The sequence below is a fragment of the Oncorhynchus tshawytscha genome, linkage group LG08 (genome assembly GCF_018296145.1).
Source record: "Oncorhynchus tshawytscha isolate Ot180627B linkage group LG08, Otsh_v2.0, whole genome shotgun sequence".
Taxonomy (NCBI): domain Eukaryota; kingdom Metazoa; phylum Chordata; class Actinopteri; order Salmoniformes; family Salmonidae; genus Oncorhynchus; species Oncorhynchus tshawytscha.
In genome coordinates, this window is record NC_056436.1 from 54,845,570 (window position 1) to 54,870,299 (window position 24,730).

The window sequence follows — 24,730 nt, forward strand, 5'->3', positions numbered from 1 at the left end:
TCCGACCTAGAGTGGACATCTATAAGTACCTAGGTGTCTGGCTAGATGGCAAACTCTCCTTCCAGACTCGTATCAAACATCTCCAATCCAAAATCAAATATAGAGTCGGCTTTCTATTTCGCAACAAAGCCTCCTTCACTCGCGCCGCAAAACTTTACCCTAGTAAAACTGACTATCCTACCGATCCTCGACTTCGGCGATGTCATCTACAAAATAGCTTCCAATACTCTACTCAGCAAACTGGATGCAGTTTATCATAGTGCAGCTGTACATAATCCATCGGTATATAGCCCACCCAATTTACCTACCTCATCCCCATACTGTTTTTATTTTATTTACTTTTCTGCTCTTTTGCACACCAGTATCTCTACCTGCACATGTTCATCTGATCATTTATCACTCCAGTGTTAATCTGCTAAATTGTAATTATTCGCTCCTATGGCCTATTTATTGCCTGCCTTTTGCACACAATGTATATAGATTATTTTTTTCCCTACTATGTTTGTTTGTTTACCCCTTGTGTAACTCTGTGTTGTTGTCTGTTCACACTGCTATGCTTTATCTTGGCCAGGTCGCAGTTGCAAATGAGAACTTGTTCTCAACTAGCCTACCTGGTTAAATAAAGGTGAAATAAAATAAATGATCAGTGATTAGTTAATTGACTATAACTGGCCTGGAATTGGGGGATCTAACATTAAGTAGCCCTATTTTGAGATGTGAGATCACAATCTCTTTCAATAATGACAGGAAATGGAGGTGGTCATTATTCCAGTGAGATTGCTGAAGTGAATACCGCCATGTTTAGTTTTGCCCAACCTAGATCGAGGCACAGACACGGTCTCAATTTGGATAGCTGAGTTGACTACACGGACTGTGCTAGTGGCAGACTCCACTAAGCTGGCAGGGTGGCCTGCACCCTATTTCATTGTGTAGCTAGAGGAGTTAGCCCTGTCTATGTTTGAAGAAAAGATGAGAGCACCCCTCCAGCTAGGATGGAGTCCATCACTCCTCAGCAGGCCAGGCTTGGTCCTGTTTGTGGGTGAGTCCCAGAAAGAGGGCCAATTATCTACAAATTCTCTCTTTTGGGAGGGGCAGAAAACAGTTTTCAACCAGCGATTGAGTTGTGAGACTCTGCTGTAGAGCTCATCACTCCCCCTAACTGGCAGGAGGCCAGAGACAATTACTTGATGCCGACACATCTTTCTAGCTGATTTACACTCTGAAGCTATGTTGCGCTTGGTGACCTCTGACTGTTTCATTCTAACATCGTTGGTGCCGACCTGGATAACAATATGGATGGCCAGATTGCTAGCAAGAATTACAAGAAACTACCATGTGGGGTATTGTAAGTGGATCGTTTCATCTTGTACTTGAGACAATGTCTTGTTTTAACTGATTTCATCTCGATACAAATTCTGCTAAAATTCGATAACTAACCAACAACTGACTTGTTTGAGACAAGCTCATTGTGCAAATTGATTCTATATTTTCAATAAATATTGGAGACTAAATATGGCTTACCTGCTGTCAACAATCTAGGCCAACCCTGTCTGTTATGCTTCACTATTTTGGATCACTCCAATATTTTTTCCATTCCGCGACGGAGGGATACGTCCGAGGTGAGGATTTACAGATTGACTCCCGTGTACAGCTCTGTCATGGCTGGAGTCGGCCCCTATGTATAGACCCTGTGGCCGCTTCACACGTTCTTACATTTTCTCGACGGATGTCCGTATGGTTTGAGGTACAAACTTCCTGAAGTTTGTTTGGTATGTCACTGGTAAGTGTAATATCTTGGGTGGAAGTATACTCACTGGCTGTTTTCAGCCTGGAGCAGCTGGTTACATGTCCAGCCCCGCCTCTTGAGTGTGCCACTTGCTGCGTGCGGTTGATCTGTATCTTCCGCCCGTGGTTTGTCGTATACTTGTGTTTCGTTAGCGTTACACTACTACTTCGTGTGCTTCAATTAGTATGGTGGCTCTTGTTGCCACAAACTGTAATTTACCTTACACAACTTGCCTACTGGCTTGTTCAATGTGTGTGTATGTTGTGAATTGCTTTAACATCTCTGCTAATTACGCTGCAGTTTTTATTTTCTTGTTCATTTCCCTGTAGAGTAAGAGTATCGTAGTGGGCTTTCCACTATGTTGAGACATTAACTTTAGAGTTCTTTAAAGGAGTTACTCCATCATATGGTGCTATTTTTACTGCTTGGATATTAAACCGGCTAAGTAATATTGCAGTTGGCGAAAAAAATGAATCCAATCCATTACCTGGTTGCGTTTTTTTTTTTTTTTTTTTTTGTCTGCCTGCTTTTCCCACACGGGTCTTCCCTGTTCTTTTTCACAGCTACTGGGTAATTTATCCCTCACCGGCTTCCTATTCCTTCAAGCGGGTCACGACATAAGCTCTCTCAGGGCGTCGTTCCCCTGCTCCGTGGCCTTGTTGGCTTGGCTGAGTTTATGGTTTCCATTTGTGACCGGTGTGATGGTGGCATCCCCCTGGGGTTCCGCAAACCTTATGTATGCACTGCCTTGGTTTGAGCCACACAGAAAGGGTGGTGGAGCGCCCTACCTATTTTGTGTGGTGTTGTGTGGCCTCCAATCTGGTGCGATTGTTGGCCATGCGCGATTGGGTCGGCCAGGCTCAGCCTGGGGACGAGCTCCCTCCCTCAGAAGTGGTGCGTCAGTGAGCTGTAAGTCCCTCTACTGGGCCCAGTACCCCTCCCAGGAAGCATGGCTGGGGGCACCACAGGCAGAGCCCATCTGCTGCCAGTCCTGTACGGAGGCAGGAGTAGGACCGCTTGGACCACCTTGAACGGAGGGCGCATGCCCTGCGTCAGGAGGTTGATAGCGTCGATGGTGACGGCAGCTGTTCCCTGTGATAGGCTGTTATTGGGGGACGATGCCGGCACTGTTCAACACCGTGAGCGGGGCTGACAGGCCATCAGAAGCCGGCAGCGGGGCTTGTACACCATGTGCCAGGTCCCTCTAGCACCAACTAAATCTGTTAGGGGTATACCAATATATTGGAGTGATCCAATATAGTGAAACATAACGAAGGTTACGTATGTAACCACGGTTATGTGAGCTATATGGATTGCTCCAATCCTCTACAGTGCCAGAGGCTCCGTAGAGGGTTGCCAAACAACAACCCAACGATATGGATGCAATCAATTAGATTTCAACAAAATAATGTTTCGGGAATGCTAATCTTATCTGTTTCGAACAGAAACTGTTTCAGAACAGTCTGAGACTGTGGGGGTCAATCCTCTTGTGCTTTTTGAGTTGGAACAACCCACTGGAAAAATATGGAACTGTGGTACTAACAGCTGGTCAAGTGAAGCACTTATTTGAGGCCATGAACTTTCAAACTGAAGTTACACAACCACGTTCTTCATCAATAAATTTGATTAGCAAGTGTTTTAGGTCAAGTTTGAGTGTTGGTTTGAATGCTTTTCCCCTCTGCTTTTACATCCAATTGTATTTATCCCCAATGCAAAGGACCAATATTCCCCCCACTTGTTTGACTGTACCCAAAGCCTAACCTCACTCAACTCACTCCCTCCCTGTTCTTCTGGTGGACATAACCACAACATTTCCCCCATTTTTACTTCAGCAGGAGCAGAACCCTTACCCCACCACAACGCACGGCCCTGGACCCGGCAACGCCATGGCGCCCCAGCCTGGGGGGCCCGGTAACGGCCTGGCAAGTAACCATGGCAACGCAGCCTACCTGTCGGGGCAGGCAGCGGTGGCGGCGGTGCTGAAGCAGCAGCAGCAACAGCAGCAGCTGATGGAGCAGCAGAAACAGTTTCTACTGGGCCAGAGGCAGCAGCAGATCATGGCCCAACAGGTAAATGCCTGGGGTCATGTGCTGTAGGTTCTTGGGTACTTAGTATGAATAATTTGGGTTAAAAAAATTCAAACACAGGCTTTGTGGCTTATTCACATAACTGGTTTCAACTTTTCCAATGACTATCAGCATGCTGAGTCAATACAGGATCTGTCTTTGCTACCTGCCTGGACTTGCTAGTGCTGCATAGCCCTGAGTAAGCAGTATTCTAAATGGTATCTATTTCTAACATAAACACAAGGGGGTGCCATTTGTCTGCATGTATTGTGAATTGTTAGATACTACTGCATTGTTGAAGCTAGGAACACAAGCATTTTGCTACACCTCCAATAACATGTATGTGACCAATAAGATTTGTTTTGTAGAAGTGGCTTATGACAGTTTCGCAGTAGGTGCTTTTATCTCTGATTTGTCTAAAAGAGAATGTATGGGGAGGAACGTCAGTCATGTGTATATGCATGACATGTGCATTCTCTATGTATGGGTTCTGTGTTTCAGGAGAAGCAGCGTCTGCAGCAGGAGCAGCAGCTCCAGAGGCACCTGACCCGGCCCCCTCCCCAGTACCAGGACCAACAGAACCAGCAACCTGGAGCACAGAACCCCTTCCAGCAGCAGCAGGTCGCCCAGTTTACAGGTAAATAAGACCCCACGTCACCAGCGTTTACCCCTAATGTAGCATGGGCCCTCCAGCCCCATTAGACCTGGGCCCTCCAGCCCCATTAGACCTGGGCCCTCCAGCCCCATTAGACCTGGGCCCTCCAGCCCCATTAGACCTGGGCCCTCCAGCCCCATCAGACCTGGGCCCTCCAACTGTTGCTGGAGGGGGGAAAAAAACTACCCTCCAGTAGGTTTTCAATCAAACCCCAGTTGTAACGAACCTGATTCAGCTAATCAACCAGCTAATTCAAATAATCTAATCATCAAGCTTTGATTTGAATCAGCTTTGTAGTGTTAGGGCAAAACCAAAATGTGCATCCCTTGGGGTCCCGAAGACCGAGTTTTGGAATTGCCGGGTTAGGGATAAGAGTGTGATTTTTGGAACAGGTATACACCTCAGCCACAGCCAAACTCTATACCAGTGCTTACACTTCCATTTCAATTGAATAGGAACCCTTTGGAAATGTTTGGTTGTGTGGGAGGTTTACTCAAATGATGTGACTCACACAGAACAACTCTTTGTTTGACAGTAAACAAATAAACCTCACAAGTGCAAATGTTGCTTTCGGTGAATCATTTGAATGGCAAACTAGTAATAGGGTCTAACGTGTTCTCTTGTCTCTAAATACATTTGCCCATTTGTTCCGTGTCTTTTGAGAGAACTGCTGTCTCAATGGTTGCTTTCCTTGCCGCCTCCGATTCTATAATGGCATGAAAATAATGTGGTTGACCTTGTCGATTGCTATCTGCATTCATGAAAGAATGGTGATGGAGACATGGAGCCGTTTTAAGAATATTGAGACACAGATTTGGTCTTCTTAATCAATATGCTCATTATAGATGGCATATTCCATAAGGATTACACATTTTTATAATTCAAAGGTTAACTTTTCAGTTTTATTGTGACTCAAAGCTTCTTTTGCTTCTCCCTGCAGGCTCTTCTCAGCCAATGGTCAACGTTGGCTCGCTGGGGGGCCCCGCCCCCGTAGCTCAGCGAATGTTCCCCCAGACACAACAAGGCATGATGGGCATGACCATGGGCCAACAGGGAGGTGGTGGCCCCACACCTGGTGCCCTCCCTGCTGCCAGCCAGACCGACATGAGCCTCTCCTCTTGCGGGGGCGTTATGGACTCTGCCTTACAGCAGCAGGTACTCTACAGTAACATGAACATGCACCCCTCCCAGCAAAGTTCAATGCAGAGGCAGCCCGTAGGCAACATGGGCGCCCCCTACAGACAGAACATGCTAGCCCAGCAGCAGCACCTCAAAAACCAACCCAACGCCGCCCTGCTGAAACAACAGCAGCAGCAGTTAGCCAGACTACCCGGCTCCATGCCCAGTGGCAACATGCCCAACACCTTGCAGAGTGCCCAGAGCCAAGCCTGGCAGCAGCACCAGGTCATGCAGCAAGCCATGGGTGCCCAGCAAACTCCTTCCAGCAACGGCGGTCTCCCGCCCAATTCCTTTGTCAACTCCAACGCCTTCCACATGCAGCAGCAGACCCGCATGCCCAACAAGATGCCTGTTGGCAACACCCCCTTCGGCGCCAATGCCAACGGCAGGCCCATGGCCGCCATGAACCCTGCCCAGCAACAGATGATGCAGCAGGCCCAGCAAAGGACTGCAGCCAACCCCCAAGTTTCCCTTGAGCAGCCCTTAGGGCAAGTCTTACCCAATCAGCAACAGCAGGGTTCCCAAGGCCAAGGGGTGTTACCGGACCTGGGGGCCTTCAGTCAGCCGCAGGGGGGGCGTTCGGTCAGCCAGGGGCTCCAGTGCAGCCAGCAGGGCTACCAGATCAACAGAGCTGCCAACCAACAGCAGCAGCAGTTGCCGTTTGGCTACAACACTGGATCAGGGGCTAGCAGTCTGCCCAGCTTCCCTGGGGAGGGTGACCTGGTGGATTCTCTGCTGAAAGGACAGAGCACGCAGGAGTGGATGGATGATCTGGATGAGATTGTTCACCTTTTCCGGTCAGTAGATTAAGACTGAGAGGACAAAGAGCCACTTCAGACAATTGGGACTTCAGACGACGAGTTGAGAGAGTGAAAGTTGGTGTATTAGTTCCAAGCCAATTGCCAATGAAATGCAGGAACAGCGAGTGTTAGTAATGGAATTCTGTTACTGTTCTGACACTGCTAGGAGACTGTAATTCTCAGTATTTTGTGTACTGTGAATATACAGTACACAAGGCGTATATAATGTTAAGAGAATTAATGATGGTGCGTAGGGCCAAAACCCGTGTGATTCCTATTGGAGTATTTTTTTTTTTTTAATTTCCCAGGACTCGAAGACGTATAGAGTACTCTACTACTACTACTACTACTACTACTACTACTACTACTACTACTACTACTGAACCTGTGGCTCAGTACTAAACCACTGAATCAAGGGCGAACCGAATGCTCCACACACATACACACACAGCCTCTTCTGCTTTGTTTGAAGTTGCAGCCTTCAATGCAAATATATGCTCGGTGTAGCAGAGGTGAGCTAGTAATTACATTCCCCCTATGTAAAAGGTTTGTGGTAATACACAAGAGTTTTTGTTCACGGTCTGCTCATAAATAGACCTGTGCCATTTCTCCTCTACTCTCAAACCAATGACTAGGTGAGCTAAAGAAACTCAACTGTGGTGGCCATATTTGTTTGGTTAGCCAGTGTCTGTTTGTTGCTAAGTGGGGACCCATATGTTGAACTGTCTGAAGTCTTTGATTTGGAGACCAGACTGTTTCTCCGTTTTAGAGTTGTGCAATTACCCCCAATGTAGGTAGGTTTCAAATGGGGACCTTGTCCCCACGTCTCACACACACACTTTTGAGTGATTCTTGTATCATGTTTCTAAAATGGTCTCCCTTTAAGTTCCTTACCATGTTTGACCAGTTTACACACTAAAATCACTGTCTTTATTAAACATCCAGCCCACTGTAATTTCAGTAACCAAGCTAAAAGAGAAGATAATGTACGGATTTGTCTTTCGTCATGCAGCTTTTATTTTATGTTAGTGGAAATCATTGCCTTAAGACACATTGCAGCCATTATTTTTTGCCATAACCTTGAATGACAATACAGCCTCTTGAGTTGGGATATTTGATTTTTTTTAAATTCCATCCTTGTTTGTGTCAGGGGATACTTGTAAATTTGTATATTTGTTTTGTATGCATTTCCTATTGTTTTTGCCGAAGATATAGCTTATTTTTATATGTATATTGCAGCTGATTTTTGTAAGTATTTTATACTTTTAATATGGTTCTCTGTAAAACAAGAGTATTATGTGAATATAGTTCTTTAGAAACCGACTCTGCGTTTTGTATTTTTGTGCATGCTTGAATTCTAACTAGCTAGCATTACAGTATTAATATTAGGTGCCAACGTAAGTAAAATACTGTCCAACATTGGATTCACATTGTTATCACATTACAGTTAATCATGATGTGATGGTTGATTACTTTCTTCCATCTGTTTTCTTGTCCTTGTAATTTATTTTTGCATCAAGTAGCACAGGAAAGGGGAGCTCCACTCTTCGGGGGCCTGACGGATGAGTCAACACACTTTTGCCCTAGTTGACACACACCTGACTCCAAGTATCAAAAGATCAAGGTGTTTAACCAGATGTAATGGCTAGGGCTGGGCAAATGTGTGACTGACACTAATCAGGCCCCTGAGGGCTACTCATCCCTGATATGGCATAGGATCTATGCTGATATCATAGCTAGACATGCAGTGTATTTGGACCCCTCAACTTTTTCCACATTTTGCTACGTTACAGCCTTATTCGAAAATGGATGAAATTGTTTTTTCCCCCCTCAATCTACACTCAATACCCCATAAAGACAAAGTAAAAAAAGGGTTCTTGGTCACCTCCCTGACCAAGGCCCTTCTCCCCCAGTTGCTCAGTTTGTCCGGGCGGCCAGCTCTAGAAAGAGTTGGTGGTTCTAAACTCATTCATTGAATAATGATGGAGGGCACTGTGATCTTGGGGACCTTCAATGCTGTAGGCATTTTTTTCGGTATCCTTCATTGTGCCACAACACAATCCTGTCTCGGGGCTCTATGGACAATTCCTTCGACCTCATGACTTGGTTTTTGCTCTGACATGCACTGTCAACTGTGGGGCCTTTTATGGACAGGTGTGTGCCTTTCCAAATCATGTCCAATTAATTTAGTTTACTACATGTGGACTCAATCAAGTTGTAGAAACATCTCAAGGATCAATGTAAACAGGATGCATCTGAGCTCAATTTCGAGTTTCAGCAAAGGGTCTGAATACTTATGTAAATAAGGTATTTCTATTTTTACTTTAATACATTTGCAAAAACTTAATTTCGCTTTGTTTATTATGGGGTATTGTGTGTAGATTGAGGCTTTTTAATTAATCAATTTTAGAATAAGGCGGTAACAAAGTGGAACAAGTCAAAGGGTCTGAATACTTTCCGAATGCACTGTACGTGGACTCATGAAACAGCCTGCTCCTGGACCATTGCACTTGCACAACATGCAATTCAATCATATATGGCTACCATGTGCGTCCAATTTTTCAAAAGTTAACGGATTTGGATTTTGGCAATAGGTTAGGATTAATTGTTAGAATTGGGTTTTTCAAAATGTAAAAATGAGATGCTGATCCCCTGGATAAGAATTCATATTTGGTAGTCTAATCTGACCTTTCAATCAGGATTAAATGATGTTTTTGCATTTTTCAAAACTTAAGGTACTGATTAGGATAGTTTTGAAGCTGAAATTCAGGGTGTACTTAGAAAGGTGAAAGGCACAACAACCAAGAAATGTCTGACTAAAGTGAAGTTAAAAATATATAATTACTTTCTTACATCTGATAACTAAATGTTCATTATGTTAAATTGACCGCAGTATAAGTATGTGGTCAGTTGCTAGGCTACATGAGCAGTTTCAAATGTGTGTACTTTTTAAGTGATATACAGGCACTTAAAAAAAAAAATGAATTACCTTTATTCGTGTAGTTTACACTATCTTTCAATATGACAGTGTAGAAGTAGTACCATAACCTGTCCGGTTGAGGGCAAGGCGTAATCCTGTTCAAAGCTCTGAAAAGCTGTATTATGTGATCTTGATATTGTGGTATCTGGATCAGAATGAGACGATTTTATTTTCTGAAAAATTCTTAACAGCCACATCGATCTGATCCTGGATAGCTTAAAAGAGGATTACAGAATTGAGATCATTCTGATCCAGAATAAAAGTTTTGCCAGAATTTTTTATATCACCCCTGGTTACCAACAGAAGCATCCCATTAGATAATAAATTACCCTAATGATAAAGGCAACTCAAATCAGGAAGTTGCCGCCTCTCCCCTGAGTTGACACCTAATGGTCGACTCAGTCAGAGAAACAGTTTGCATCTGAACACCAGGTTGAAAGGAGAGTCACTTTTAGCTCGAAGACATGCTGGATCAGGTAGTACTCATTGCAGGAGTAACGGTGTTGGGCGTGTTAGAGCAAGGTAAGTTGATCATATTTTCTTTCTATAAAAAGTGCCGTGCTTTTATGATAAACCTGTGGTCATTATCATAGTTCTAGTAATTAAGTGAACTTGTATTACAATGTATGTAACATTGTAAATGTTAACCTGGGGCAGAAAATGCATATCTTATCAAAAGATCTGATTCTTTGAGTGTTGGTACAATTTCCTTGTCAAGAAGTGTGTGGGGAAACTATTTTTCAGATTTTTATAGCATGGATTTTGTGATGTGTTTTTTTGTTGTAGCTTACTTCTCTCTACAGGTGATTTACGCCAGACGCAAGTACTCTGTCTCCCCACCCAGCACCTCAGGGCCTCCAGAGTTTGAGAGAGTCTTCAGAGCTCAGTACGTCTGCTAGACAAAGTACTGACAAATGTCTGCAATTAATACCGATTTCTTTCATTTCCCCAAATATAATTTTAGTATTAAGTTATCCTTCACCTGCACTCAGAAATTGATGACACTTGATAAATATCCCCCAGTACTTAGCGGGTGACATGCAGATGTAACCGATGTTAATCGTGCGCTCCTTGAGTTGTTTATTAGTTCAAAGAAATCACCCCAGCCAGTGGTCCCAGTTGAGCGTTATTTATTATCTGTGATTAAATAGTTAACAGCACGTTAGTTGTGCAGGGCTTAATGATGTTGATGGCTGTCGATGGTCAAATCTGTGGCATGATAACAACCGTGTTAGCAGTGAGTTTGTGACTATTACATTGGTGCATGCTAGCTAACACTTATTTATATACAACAATCATATACCACATCCCAGAAAGCCTCTCAGTCCCTAACAGGTACATATACCCACATGTATAAATCAGGAATGTACAGGAAACGTGTACACATCGTACAATTATTCAAATAGAATACAGTTTTCAGAACGTGACTTACCCCTTGCACTTTTTTTTCCAGAAACGGAAAATATTTATTAGTATTCATCAATAAGTCGATACTGTTGCGCAAACATAGCACATAAATAATTTGTATACATTAATTTTCTTTTAAAAAAGATTATCAGGTACTTTTATAGCCAGTAGTTATTAAAGTAGCGCTCATGCGCCAAAAGTGGTACCCGAAAATGGTGTACTACATTATACATGTGTACCATGTCATTGCCCCGCCTCTCGCTCTGCTGTGTGCAACCTTACTAGCTGTCACTCAAATGGAGAGGGCCCGAAGCTCAGAACTCTAATTGCTTGGGGGCTGGCCCATGTAGGGGGAAAAGGGTTAGAAAAACAGTCTTTCAAATAAGGGATTTCGTGGCTAATTGAGGTAAAAATAGTAATTCTGCTCATAGATTATCTCATGTTTATAAACTGGATGGTCAGAGGCCTTGAATGCTGATTGGCTGACAGCCATGGTATATCAGACCATATACCACAGGTATGAGAGAACATACATTTTTACTTCTCTAATTACATTGGTAAAAAGTTTATAATAGCAATAAGGCATCTCAGGGAGGTTTGTGGTATATGACCAATATACCACGGCTAAGGGCTGTGTCCAGGCACTCCGCGTTGCGACGTGCAATATACCACACTCCTACCCCTTGCATTACATTTTCATACTGGTGAGACCTGACGTTCGCGATCTCCCCATGTCTGCAAGCGGGGCCAATTACAACCCCTTATGGTCATTGGAATTGAACAAACCAAAAAGAGTGCTTAAATATTAAAAACTGTTAGCAGAATTAAGTTCTCAGGGTTCATGAACTGAACTTCAATTAAAATACTCAGTCTGTACCCAGAGTTTGTCAAGTTCTGGGGGAAATGAAACAGACCAGTCAAAAATAGTGACGTTTATTCTCGAGAGCTCTCCTTATCATTTCCGGTACATTGGTCTATATACCTCACATTTCATCAGAAATGTCCCTCAAATACAATGGCAACAGTTCACAATTCTTCTCACACTCTGCCACCTGTTAAACAATCTACTACAAGCCCAAGGTCTCTCCCTCCCTGAGTGGGGACAGAATGTCCTGTAAGGAACACAGTATTCCAGCCAGTCTGACGATAGCTCCATTTGTTTCTAACAAGGAACAGAAAATCCTTGTTCTAATTCTTGACTAAAACTACACACATATTTAGTCAAAGGTGTTTTGAGGTTCTTAAAAGTACTTGAATTTGGCACTCTGAAATTCAAGTACTGGAATACCTTAAATCTGACATTTTCTGAAGTTGGTACTTGAAATTTGTTTTTCATCCGTTAGTGAGCATTTCTCCTTTGCCAAGATAATCCATCCATCTGACAGGTGTGGCATATCAAGAAACTGATTATTAAACAGCATGATCATTTATTTAAAAAAAAAATTCTCCTTTGCACCCCAGTATCTACTTGCACATTCATCTTCTGCACATCTATCACTCCAGTGTTTAATTGCTAAATTGTAATTGTGCTGGGGACAGTAAAAGTCCACACAATGCCACAGATGTCTCACGCTTTGAAGGTTAGTGCAATTGTCATGCTGACTGCAGGAATGTCCACTAGAGCTGTTTCCAGAGGATTTAATCATAATTACGCTACCATAAACCCTCCCTAACCCGGACGACGCTAGGCTAATTGTGTCGCCCCATGGAACTCCCGGTCGCGGCTGGCTGCGACAGAGCCTGGGCTCTAACCCAGAGTCTCTGGTAGCACAGCTAGCACTGCGATGTAGTGCCTTAGAACACTGCGCCACCCGGGAGGCATAAAGCCATTTTGTGGGGAATAACCAATTCTGATTGGCTGGGCTCCCAAATGGGTGGGCCTATGCCCTCCCAGGCACTACCAAGTCATGTGAAATCCATAGATTTGGGCCTAATACATTTATTTCAATTGACTGATTTCCTTATGAACCATAACTCTGTCAAACCGTTAATTGTTCTGGTTGCGTTTATATTTTTGTAAAATATAGACTTAAGTCTGCCTGGTAGAATATTTATTTTTACTTTTTTATTTATTTTATTTCATCTTCATTTAACCAGGTAGGCTAGTTGAGAACAAGTTCTCATTTACAACTGCGACCTCGCCAAGATTAAGCAAAGCAGTGTGATACAAACCACAGTTACACATGGAATAATGGTGGCAGTGGTGGGTAGTATATGGGGCTTTGGTGACAAAACATATGGCACTGTGATCCAATTGGTTGAGTAGAGTGTTGGAGGCTATTTTGTAAATGACATCGCCAAAGTCGAGGATTGGCAGGATAGTCAGTTTTACAAGGGTGTGTTCGGCAGCATGAGTGAAGGATGCTTTGTTGCGAAATAGGAAGCCGATTCTAGATTTCATTTTGGATTGGTGATGTTTAATGTGAGTCTGGAAGGAGAGTTTACAGTCTAACCAGACACCTAGGTATTTGTAGTTGTCCACATATTCTAAGTCAGAACCGTCCAGAGTAGTGATGCGGACAGGTGCGGGCAGCGATTGGTTGAAAAGCATGCATTTAGTTTTACTTGCATGTAGGAGCAGTTGGAGGCCACGGAATGAGAGTTGTATGGCATTGAAGCTCGTCTGGAGGTTAGTTATTAACAGTGTCCAAAGAAAGGCCAGAAGTATACAGAATGGTGTCGTCTGCGTAGATGTGGATCAGAGAATCACTAGCAGCTAGAGCGAAATTGTTGATGTGTACAGAGAAAATAGTCTGTCTGAGAATTGAACCCTGTGGCACCCCATAGACTGCCAGAGGTCCAGACAACAGACTCTACGATTTGACATACTGAACTCTGTCTGAGAAGTAGTTGGTGAACCAGGCGAGTCAGGCATTTGAGAAACAATGGCTGTTGAGTCTGCTGATAAGAATGTGGCTATTGACAGTCTCGAAAGCCTTGTCCAGGTCAATGAATACAGCTGCACAGTATTGTCTCTTATCAATGGCGGTAATATCGTTTAGGACTTTGAGCGTGGCTGAGGTGCACCCATGACCATGGTATTTGCCAGACTCAGCCAGTGATGTAGTAGTGGGTAAACGCCGTTTACACACTTTTTTATTTTGTTAATTATCATTTACCCACTTATTATTCCGTTCCCAGCTTTGATCAACGCTCAGAAGCCTTCTTGATCTGACAAACACGGTATAGCTAGCTCTGCAAACGAGTGGGAGCCATCTATGCTCGTTATGTAGGCCGTCATTGTAAATAAGAATGTGTTCTTAACTGACTTGCCTAAATAAAGGTTCAATTTTATTTTTTAAGTAAGCCTGCTCCCCCTTAGCGTCGCATTCATTCACTACTCTGCCCAACGGGAAATTCCGCCCACGACATAAACGGATGTTAAAAATAACTACCTTATTCCAGACCAGTGTGGGAAAGTAGCAGTGAGACGCCGCTGACAGTGGGAATGTTTTTAACCTCCCTCGACTCTTGCCATGTCAACACACTTCCCCCAAATAAAAGTATTGACTCGGAAAATGAGTGAACAACACTCTAGTCCGTCTACCTAGTTAGGTAGCTCAAGGACTCTGGCTGTTACCTCGCTAGCTAACGTTACCTGGCTATGACTAGATGGTTAGAAGGATGCAGTTGGAAGCTAACGTTGAACAGTGCCTGGCCTCAGCAGGAGCAGTTGACTGAAATTAAGTCAGCTAGCTATAATCAAAAGATGGGCTATAAATTGTCGTAACAAAACACATTTTCTTTCTAGCGAGTAATGAGACAGTGGTGAGTCGGGCTGCAATGGAGGAAAATGAGACACAGAGGAAGCATTGAAGCAAGCAGGGAGAGAGGTTAGTTGTACTGTGGTTTTATTTAACTTGGCAAGTCAGTTAAGAACACATTTGTATTTACAATGACGGCCTACCAAAAGGCCTCTTGCGGGGACAGGGGCTGAGATTAAAAATACAGGACAAAACACACATCACGACAAGAGACAACACTACATGGAGACCTACGACATTATTTGGCACCGACAACAGCAAAGGGCAAGAAGGTAGAGACAATGCATAAACGCGAAGCCGCCACAATTGTCAGTGCCCATGGTTGAGTCGGAATGAAGAGATTGAGATCAAACTGTCCCGTTTTGAGTGTTTGTTCCAGTCGCTAGCTGCAGCGAACTGAAGACGACTGACCCAGGAAAGTGTGCGCTTTGGGGACTTTTAACAGAATGGGTCCCATGTGGGGTCCCCTAAAATTTAAATGGGGTTCCCTGAGAGAATATTTTATCAAACACATGAACTTGTTTCTCTTCAAATGGGTATAGAATGCATCATTTTAGAGTCAATTAAGGGCCTTTTACGCTGTCGGGAATTCACTTTCATGACGTGTTGGGACAGCCTGTGGGACCTAAAATGTGTGAAATAAAGACAATTTCATTTGTACACTGAAAAAAATATAAACGCAACATGCAACCATTTCAAAGATTTTACTGTTACAGTTCATATAAGGAAATCAGTCAACATAATCAATACTGACTTACCATGTATGTAGTAAACAAGTAGTGAAACACGCATTGTTGAGTAGAACTTGTAAGGTGGTGATGAATAGTAAAAAAAAAAAAAATAAGAATCATGACGTTGTGGCGATATAATGCCATCTGGTGGCGACTAGAAACTATTGCATGAGAGGAGCTATTACAACTTGATGATCCTTGAAAATAAATATTAGTACTTGAAAGTCCTTGAATTTGACTTGCAACTGTCTGTTCGAACCCAGGAATATTTACCCAAATACATTGCAAGATAATTTGGTCAAGAAAAATGTTATCAGAAATGGCATGCCCAAAAGCAACCGCATTTGCCACCTCGGTCAAGAAAAATGGATTTCATGTTTTGCCTAAAAGCTGCCGCTTTTGTAGAATTGCCCATATGTGCTTGCTATGTATTTTTCAATGATTCTTGGCTCTTGGATGGATTTTTGTGTTTTCTTTCTTTAGAGCCAACTGCTCTGAATATTTCCCGATCTTCATCATCATCTTATGGGTGTCTGGACTCTTCTTCAGCCAAGGTAGGCACCCAAAATACATTCTCTGCTGCTTCAGTGCACCCACAGAGCCCCATGCTTTTTCTGACAATTTCACTGAATGTTTTTATAGTGACTTCCTCTTTGAGTCAAGTTGAGTCCCATTGAGGAAATTAAAAGAAGATTTTATGTTTGACGACAGGCAGAGGCAAAAGATACACTGCTCAAAAAAAAATAAAGGGAACACTAAAATAACACATCCTAGATCTGAATGAATGAAATATTCTTATTAAATACTTTTTTCTTTACATAGTTGAATGTGCTGACAACAAAATCACACAAATTATCAATGGAAATCAAATTATCAACCCATGGAGGTCTGGATTTGGAGTCACACTCAAAATTAAAGTGGAAAACCACACTACAGGCTGATCCAACTTTGTAATGTCCTTTTAAAACAAGTCAAAATGAGGCTCAGTAGTGTTTGTGGCCTCCACGTGCCTGTATGACCTCCCTACAACGCCTAGGCATGCTCCTGATAAGGCGGCGGATGGTCTCCTGAGGGATCTCCTCCCAGACCTGGACTAAAGCATCCGCCAACTCCTGGACAGTCTGTGGTGCAACGTGGCGTTGGTGGATGGAGCGAGATATGATGTCCCAGCTGTGCTCAATTGGATTCAGGTCTGGGGAACGGGCAGGTCAGTCCATAGCATCAATGCCTTCCTCTTGCAGGAATTGCTGACACACTCCAGCCACATGAGGTCTAGCATTGTCTTGCATTAGGAGGAACCCAGAGCTAACCGCACCAGCATATGGTCTCACAAGGGGTCTGAGGATGTCACCTCGGTACCTAATGGCTGTCAGGCTACCTCTGGCGAGCATGTGGAGGGCTGTGCGCCCCCCCAAAGAAATGCCACCCCACACCATGACTGACCCACCGCCAAACCGGTCATGCTGGAGGATGTTGCAGGCAGCAGAACTTTCTCCATGGCGTCTCGACTGTCACGTCTGTCACGTGCTCAGTGTGAACCTGCTTTCATCTGTGAAGAGCACAGGGCGCCAGTGGCGAATTTGCCAATCTTGGTGTTCTCTGGCAAATGCCAAACGTCCTGCACGGTGTTGGGCTGTAAGCACAACCCCCACCTGTGGACGTCGGGCCCTCATACCACCCTCATGGAGTCTGTTCCTGACCGTTTGAGCAGACACATGCAGATTTGTGGCCTGCTAGAGGTAATTTTGCAGGGCTCTGGCAGTGCTCCTCCTTGCACAAAGGCGGAGGTAGCGGTCCTGCTGCTGGGTTGTTGCCCTCCTACGGCCTCCTCCACGTCTCCTGATGTACTGGCCTGTCTCCTGGTATCGCCTCCATGCTCTGGACACTATGCTGACACACAGCAAACCTTCTTGCCACAGCTCGAATTGATGTCCCATCCTGGATGAGCTGCACTACCTGAGCCACTTGTGTGGGTTGTAGACTCCGTCTCATGCTACCACTAGAGTGAAAGCACCGCCAGCATTCAAAAGTGACCAAAACATCAGCCAGGAAGCATAGGAACTGAAGTGGTCTGTGGTCACCACCTGCAGAACCACTCCTTTATTGGGGGTGTCTTGCTAATTGCCTATAATTTCCACCTGTTGTATATTCCATTTGCACAACAGCATGTGCAATTTATTGTCAATCAGTGTTGCTTCCTAAGTGAACAGTTTGATTTCACAAGTGTGATTGACTTGGAGTTACATTGTGTTTAAGTGTTCCCTTTATTTTTTTGAGCAGTGTATATACATATATGTTTTTACAAGATACTCTAATGATACCAATGTATCAAATAAAAAGCTAAATAATTTTCTATTGGATCTAGATGAAATACAGGTATTTTGTATATTCAAGCATTTTCTAACATGCCTTCACTGCACAACATTCTCAGTAATGGGGGGGTGGATGACTTGCTATAAATAACTGATATGTGGTTGTTTATCAACCTTAGCTGACTAAGTCGCTCTGGGTAAGAGTGTCTGCTAAATGAACAAACTGTACATGTAAAAATGAACAATTGCAAAGCACACTGGGTATTTATTATTGGCCTTTGTTTTGGGGGAGGAGCTAATGAGAGTAATACTGAACATGCTTTGCAGGTGTTCATTTTAACGTTTATGTTTTGGTCATTTAGCAGACACCCTTATCACACCACAGTGCAATTAGACTTCTGATACCGATGCCAGGATGCCACAATTGTGAGCTGCTGTAAAAAATGGTTATAGAAAACTATTTTGAAAATATACTAATCTTGTTACGAAATACATTGGATTCTAGTTCAGGCCATTAACAAAAATGACACATTTCAAAAGCCATTAAATATGCATTTCAAATACATGTAACAGAAATACTGCCAATCTCTGACAGGCACGGTCTATTGACTTGGAATACAAATATATCCGATACATAGCCATTGATTCTTGAAGAGTATAACTTACAAATGTCTCATGAGCTTAGTTCAACTGTCTCACTCCATCACAACCCAATAATATAAGCTTGTTTTACTCCATTGTTTGAAGTATGTAATTGTTAACAAACACAAAATATGATTAAAACTGTTCTTTTGATATCATGGATGGTCAGTCCTTGCATCCATAGCTCCATATATGAATTTGAGAGTGGTATCTCCTGCCCCCATCCCTCAGCTGTTTACTGAAAGAAGTGGCGGAGTGACCGCTTTGATGTTTAATTCCCAGATTTCCCTTTTAATTGCTAAATTATGATATTTTTCTCTTCGTCACCTAGGTCTGTCAGCACTATGTGGACTCCTATACCTGTACGGGCGCTACCAGTACTTCAGGGGCTATGCTAAATCGGCACATGGACGGTAATGACCTATCGGTCTGTCCCTCGGGGCCTGTTCCTATAATTATGCCTCATTTCTTGGCATTGCAGATCATCGTTATGTTCCTTGGCATTACATGTCTGACGTATTAGATCATTGTTTCTCAAGAGAGTAAGGAGTGATTTCATTTTGAAGTATAGGGTCAGAATCATTGTTCCATCATAATTAATAGCAGCAGGTGCCTTCTACATGTGGATACCAGAGCCTTCTTTTTGCAGAGTTGTCAAAATGGGGTGGTCTGTTTTCTATTATCTGAACATTTTCTCAACTGTCACTTTCCCTGTATCTGTCCCATAGGATTTTTTTATATTTTTTGAAAAGTTGAATCTTGTATTCTGTACAAATTAATTTGGTTGTGTTTGGTCAATATACTCCAAACCAACGATATCAATAGTCATTGTTTCTTTATTATTATGCAATGCATTGCTGAGAATTTTATTTTCTCTTTCTTGCTCTTCCCAGACTAGCCCCTCTGTATTTCAGTGCCAAGGTTCTGTGGGTTCTGATCGGGTTCTCCGCCCTGGGGATTCTGGGTTCTATGTGTCGGTTCTACCTGGATCTGGACCTGAAGCAGCTCGCCAGCTCTGTCCTCGACCTGACTGAGGAAGAGGGTGGGGGACTATAAGGGATGAGCAGGAGGAGAAGCGCTTAAATGAGAGATGATGGGATACACTAACAACTGTAGACAAGCTACCTTCATTGCCAAATCAAGACAACTAAATGGAATGGTTGATTGAAGTAGGGAAAGATGTGTTCCAACCTTGAGCTGCAGGTTTGAAAAAAATAGAAGTGTCCGGTCTAGGCCTATGGTAGGCTATTTTACGATCTGCTTGTGTGCCATTTAGATTGAGGTTACAGTCCCCCTAAACCAAGGCATGTTTCAGACTGAAATATGGAACAAAAACATTGTTTTAATGTAAACAAACAGGGTAGGCCTATCCATTAATTGTAGGCCCGCGGACCAATTTCCAAAGACCAAAGAAAAGATTGTTGCGATCTAAACTTGCAGTAATCATGGTTGAATTCCGATCTAAACTTGCAGTAATCATGGTTGAATTACCAAACATTTCTCTCCACTCAATTACAAAATGTGTAGAATTGCAGTAAGTTAGCTGTAGAACTGCACATTTTTCTCTGCCCCATGGCAAAATGAGTAGAATTGCATGCAATTACTTATAAAATGGCTAAATCTTCTCTCCGCTCCATTGCAAAATATGTAGATTTTCAGCAAACTTGCTTTAAAACTGCAAATTTTGCTTAGGGCCTCAAAGGCTAGGGTCTGCTCTGACTGCATGTCTGGGTATGCAGCCCCACGAGCCACTACGGCCTCCCATGATGAGTTCAGATTTTTTGTGGCCCTCACCCCCATCGAAGTTGCCCATCCCTGGTCTAGACTTTCTCTATCCTACCCCGCGTACCCATTCAAAGTAGGAGGATACACATGCAAATAAAAGATCATTGGTCAGAATAATCCAATTCTGATGTCATTATCTGGACCTAAAATCTCACCTAAAGAAAGATACTATACATTTTAACGATTAAATGGGCCAAATTCTGTGCATGTTAACTGACCATTTTATTTTCGGTAAGGTAAACATGACCTGTTTTTGGCCAATGGGCAAGTGCCTTTGAGAGCTAGAAGGCCCAATGCAGCTGTTTCTATATCAATATCAAAAATATCTGTGTAACACATGAGTACCTTACAGTAATAGTTTTTCATTAAAATTGACAAAAATAGCTTTTTAACTAAACTGTATTTTTCTAGCAAGAATTTTGCTATGAGTAACTTGTGGTGGTCTTAGTGGGGAGGATAATTTAATGTAGCTGTTATTAGCAGTGAGGTTAGGAATGCTGTTTTTGGTCTATTAACCAACTATTTGCCTGGTGATGTCAAGCCCAAGATAAAGCCTATTCAAACAGGATGATTAGAAGGTCCTGTGTAGATAGTTGCTTGTTGAAAATACAATCAGGAAATAACACTTCATTTTTTCACAAGTTTAATCAGCTTTTGAAAAATATGATATAAAACACAGGGAAAACAGATTTTTGATTGCACTGGGCCTTTAATGACAACACATGTATATTGTGTGAAATATTTTTTGGAATCCCCTGTTTTCCATTGGTGATTTAGTTTATGTTGTATGGCCCAGTGATCTGTGCTGGATCTTAGTGTTAAACCTCAAGAAAAAAAAATCATTTGGATTACTGTTGTTAATTGATATCTGCGCATCTGTCAATTTTTATTTGAATGTAATCTTTGGTGAGATGTTCATTTGCACTCATTTACTTTGAAATTGTGTCTTCTTAAATAAAGCAGCTAACTTTGAATGTTAAACATTAGTTATTCTATTTGTATTGAAGTTGGGTAGAAATTTGAAATAATTTGAGACCTATGCACATATGGAACACTAATGTGTTTGGGCTCCTCATCCTTCAGCTTTACCAGTTTGTCATTTGGGGAAAATCTGATTTAGTTTTATGGAAAGATGATAACCACAGAGAGAACAGCATATGGTACCTTTTTAAAGACTTAATTGGAGATGGGGGGGGTTCAATTTAAGGTGAGGGGATACAACACAGCTTCTGCTACGTCTGGATAGTCTTCACAGTAGAGTAATACTACTTTATCCTGTAAATATGTACATTTTAAATTATTTGTAAGGGTTTGTTAAATTTGACTTGTTTTTGGATTTAAAAAAATATTGCTTATTTCTGGTGGTTTTGACCCACGTATTTGCAGTTGGACTGGCAGGTCACCTGTTCTTGGCTTGGCTAGCTGGCTAATTGTTTGTTTATTCAAATGATGCATCGACACTGGACCAGCTTTTTCGTTTGACCTATCTGCTGGTTCCTGATCTTTTGAAATCATAGATTTGAAGAGTCCCCTGAAGCTTGAGAGGAATGGAAGATGCAGTGCTGAGGCAGAGGGCTCGTAGTGAGGACGACTAGCTACGACACTGTACTGTGTGGGTGAGATTTCTGGTGCCCAGAGCTGCTGTATGCCACCAAGAGGGTGCCATACATTGTGAAGGAGAAGTCCAGTAGCTGAACCATCATCCTTCCTCTGATCAAACCATGAACTGTCACTCCATCTTTGGAAGCTGCATGCACTCAAAGATTTGGCCTCTATTGTTTGACCTAGCTATAGCTAGGCTACTCATGATGTATTCCTTGTTGGGTTGTTTTTTTTGCCTTTTGAAGCACTTTAAGATTGCTATGAAAATAATTATACAAAATGTAATTTAGGATTATTACTATCCCGGAGTCTTGCTGTACACTGGAATGATTCTAAATGTCATTGTCCTTCAACATTTCCATGCCGTTGCTATGGTGATGTGCAAAGATTCCGTACCATAACAGAATAATAAGTCATATTTATAAAGTTATTTTCTCAAACCCAAGGTGCTAAACACCTTGAGAAGCATGAAAAGCATCAGAGAGGAGTGGCAGGAGGAGTGGGTAAGTTTATGATTAAGTCTTCATCTCCATCTGTGTTATTCTTTTTTTTTTTTATAAAAACATTTTTTTTCCTTTCCCCAACTTTGATCTTGTCTCACCGCTACAACTCCCCAACGGGCTCGGGAGGCGATGGTTGTGTCAAGCTTCCTCCGAATTATGACTCGCCAAACCGCGCTACTTAACACCCACCCGCTTAAACCGAAAGCCAGCCGCACCGATGTGTTGGAGGAAACACCGTTCAACTGACAACGAGATCAGTCTACAGGCTCCCTGCTTGCCACAAGGAGTCGCTACAGCGCCATGAGCCAAGTGAAGTCCCCCGCCCCACCCCAGGCCAAAGCATCCACTAATCCTGACGGCGCTGGGCCAATTGTGCGCCAGCCCCTATGGGATTCCTGATCATGGCCGTTTGTGATGCAGCCCGGGATCGAACCCTGGTCTGTAGTGACGCCTCTAGCTCGAATCAGATCAGGGCTGACCAACTCTCTTTGAGATACTTGGTGTGCAGGTTTTCTTTGTTACAAATAAATGTAACTAAACTATGTGGATGTTTAGAAGAGGTCCTGGTCCTATCGTCATGGGGCCTTAATAGGATGGTAGGAAAGGCTTGGTTGTTGATTGCACTCTGAATGGAAAAGGAGGGTCAAATGAGATGCTTCTCTTGCCAAGACTTGAACTTCTACATTAACTTGAATGTATCCCAGAGGGGGAACTCTTAACTGGACACCACAAGTTTATGTATTGAGGGGCTGTTTGACTGTTAATACAAACTTTTTGGAGGATTTTTTTTATTTTTTTTTACTTTTGTGAATTCATGCAACATTCTGTACATAATGTGTGGTCAGGTGTTTTTAAAGCAGGGTTGGAGCAAAAGCATGCACACCCTCGAAAGGAATGTTGGCTATGTTTAGGGACTATGGAAACACTGTGTTCAGTTATCTTGTGCACAAAATGAATGTTGTGCAATGCATCATGCCTGCATTAGTGTAAAACATTCCCAGACAAATGTATTAAATGATTCACCAGGGCAGGAGCAAACACTGCGCAGGAACCCGAGATGAGCCAGAGCGCCGCCCCAAGATGTCCATATTCAGAGCGATGTGGGATAAAATGGGGACCCCGTCGACGGCCCTCCGCTCCCCAGGCAACTGGAACCCCAAACTCCCACCCGCCAGGCTCGACGCCTCCCTTTCTTCACTCTACTACCTTGACTTCAACTCCCGTGAAACCGAGCTGGGGCCCGATTACGCCCCCCTGGCCCTCACCCTGGGGGGCCACAGCCTCATCTTCCAGGAGGGCCAGTGGCTGTTGCAGCAGACGCCCCAAGGGGCCAAGGGCCGGAGTCCAAAGGCAGGGGACCGAACCCGTATCCGCCGCCTGAAGAATAAGAACCGGGAGTTACAGGAGGAGAATAATGCCCTGAAGATCCGGGTGGAACTGCTGATGGACATGCTGGCAGAGACCACAGCCCGGCTACAGGGCTCTGATCCTGGGGAGGGGGGCAGCCAGGACAGCCTAGCAGTACCACAAACACCCCAGAAAAGGGCAAGCTTCCAGATACGTTCTACTTAAAGAAAGTCCTAAAAAAGTATGATAACAGTGGGACTGTGTGAAGTGGATGAAATGGTTCCTGCTGGACGAATAAACGGAGGTTGACTGTCATCTGTTTCATTGGACTTGGTGTTTAAAAAAAAAAAAAAATGTATAAGTATTTGACTGGCAATTCTATCCTGTGCTAGAGCAAGTGTGTTGGCGGTAGGGCAGCTTTATACCACTGCTGATGCATAGTTGTCTGCTGAGTGCTTTCGGGTGTGTGGTGGACTGATGGGAAATGAGGCGGTAGACACCATGTTTTTCGCTTTCAATTGGCTGACACAGATCATTAGCCAGGATGTGCTATGTAATAAATAAATAAAACATTTGTGATCCCTCTAACTTTTCAGTTGGACAGTGCAACGAAAATGTAGTGCGTCCCATATCTTTCACTTTTGTTTTGCCCCAAAGCATGGCTGTCATTGAACACCATTGGTTTGACTGAGTTTTGGATGTGTCATTTTGGTCAGTTTGGAAGCACCTTTAGTCTATTGTTTGTCCAGGAACAGTATGGTGCACAGATGCTGTGGTGGTTATACCATAACTGATGTCACATTAGCTCTTATTTTCCCTTAGAACTGTGGGTAAAAAGACATCTGTGCCAATGGACTTCCTGTCTGAAATGAAGCTTTTCCAAACAGTGTTCCACAGCTGACACACACATTCTAAACATCATGATCTAATTTACAAGTATTGTATTAATGTTTAGAAGCATAATTCATTTCTCATTGATACTGTATGTGCATCACACTAACCCTATTGATAACCTGTTTGGAATTTTGCAAAACCATAATGGGCAGCTTTCAAGGTTCAATCGGGTCTCAGGTCTATGTAACTACAGCTTATAGACCTAGGTGGACCCGGGTCTGCATAGCCTTATAGCATATTTATTTTACTCTAATAAGGTGAATTTATTGAATTATAG

General features: G+C 43.1%; 3 protein-coding genes across 5 annotated transcripts in view; all 3 read left to right on the top strand.

Moving 5' to 3' along the window:
* The window catches only part of maml1 (mastermind-like transcriptional coactivator 1), a 37,352-nt gene extending 29,543 nt beyond the window's left edge, over positions 1 to 7,809 (top strand). For 2 of the 3 annotated variants that reach the window (XM_024429477.2, XM_024429475.2), the window contains exons 3-5: positions 3,619 to 3,855; positions 4,354 to 4,489; positions 5,448 to 7,809. In XM_024429477.2, coding sequence (XP_024285245.1) covers positions 3,619 to 3,855; positions 4,354 to 4,489; positions 5,448 to 6,496 — 1,422 coding nt within the window. In that variant the 3' untranslated portion in view covers positions 6,497 to 7,809. The remainder of the gene's footprint in view (positions 1 to 3,618; positions 3,856 to 4,353; positions 4,490 to 5,447) is intronic. The other variant, XM_024429476.2, reaches the window with a different exon arrangement.
* A 2,039-nt stretch (positions 7,810 to 9,848) lies between these two features.
* On the top strand, positions 9,849 to 21,088 carry ltc4s (leukotriene C4 synthase). The gene is made up of 5 exons (XM_024429474.2): positions 9,849 to 9,988; positions 10,253 to 10,352; positions 15,852 to 15,922; positions 18,654 to 18,735; positions 19,216 to 21,088. Exons 1-5 carry the CDS (start codon positions 9,931 to 9,933, stop codon positions 19,376 to 19,378), a joined length of 474 nt encoding a protein of 157 aa, XP_024285242.1. The 5' UTR covers positions 9,849 to 9,930; the 3' UTR covers positions 19,379 to 21,088.
* Positions 21,089 to 21,317: 229 nt separating this feature from the next.
* On the top strand, positions 21,318 to 24,136 carry LOC112257096 (protein chibby homolog 1-like). The gene has a single exon (XM_042326264.1). The coding sequence runs from the start codon at positions 23,227 to 23,229 to the stop codon at positions 23,782 to 23,784; it is 558 nt and encodes a 185-aa protein (XP_042182198.1). The 5' UTR covers positions 21,318 to 23,226; the 3' UTR covers positions 23,785 to 24,136.
* Positions 24,137 to 24,730: the final 594 nt, after the last annotated feature.

Coding starts and splice junctions, on each gene's coding strand:
- ltc4s (XM_024429474.2), top strand. CDS start 9,931: ATGCTGGATCAGGTAGTACTCATTGCAGGAGTAACGGTGTTGGGCGTG. Junction 9,989..10,252: donor GTTGGGCGTGTTAGAGCAAG/GTAAGTTGATCA, acceptor TTTTTGTTGTAG/CTTACTTCTCTCTACAGGTG. Junction 10,353..15,851: donor GAGAGAGTCTTCAGAGCTCA/GTACGTCTGCTA, acceptor TTCTTTCTTTAG/AGCCAACTGCTCTGAATATT.
- LOC112257096 (XM_042326264.1), top strand. CDS start 23,227: ATGATTCACCAGGGCAGGAGCAAACACTGCGCAGGAACCCGAGATGAG.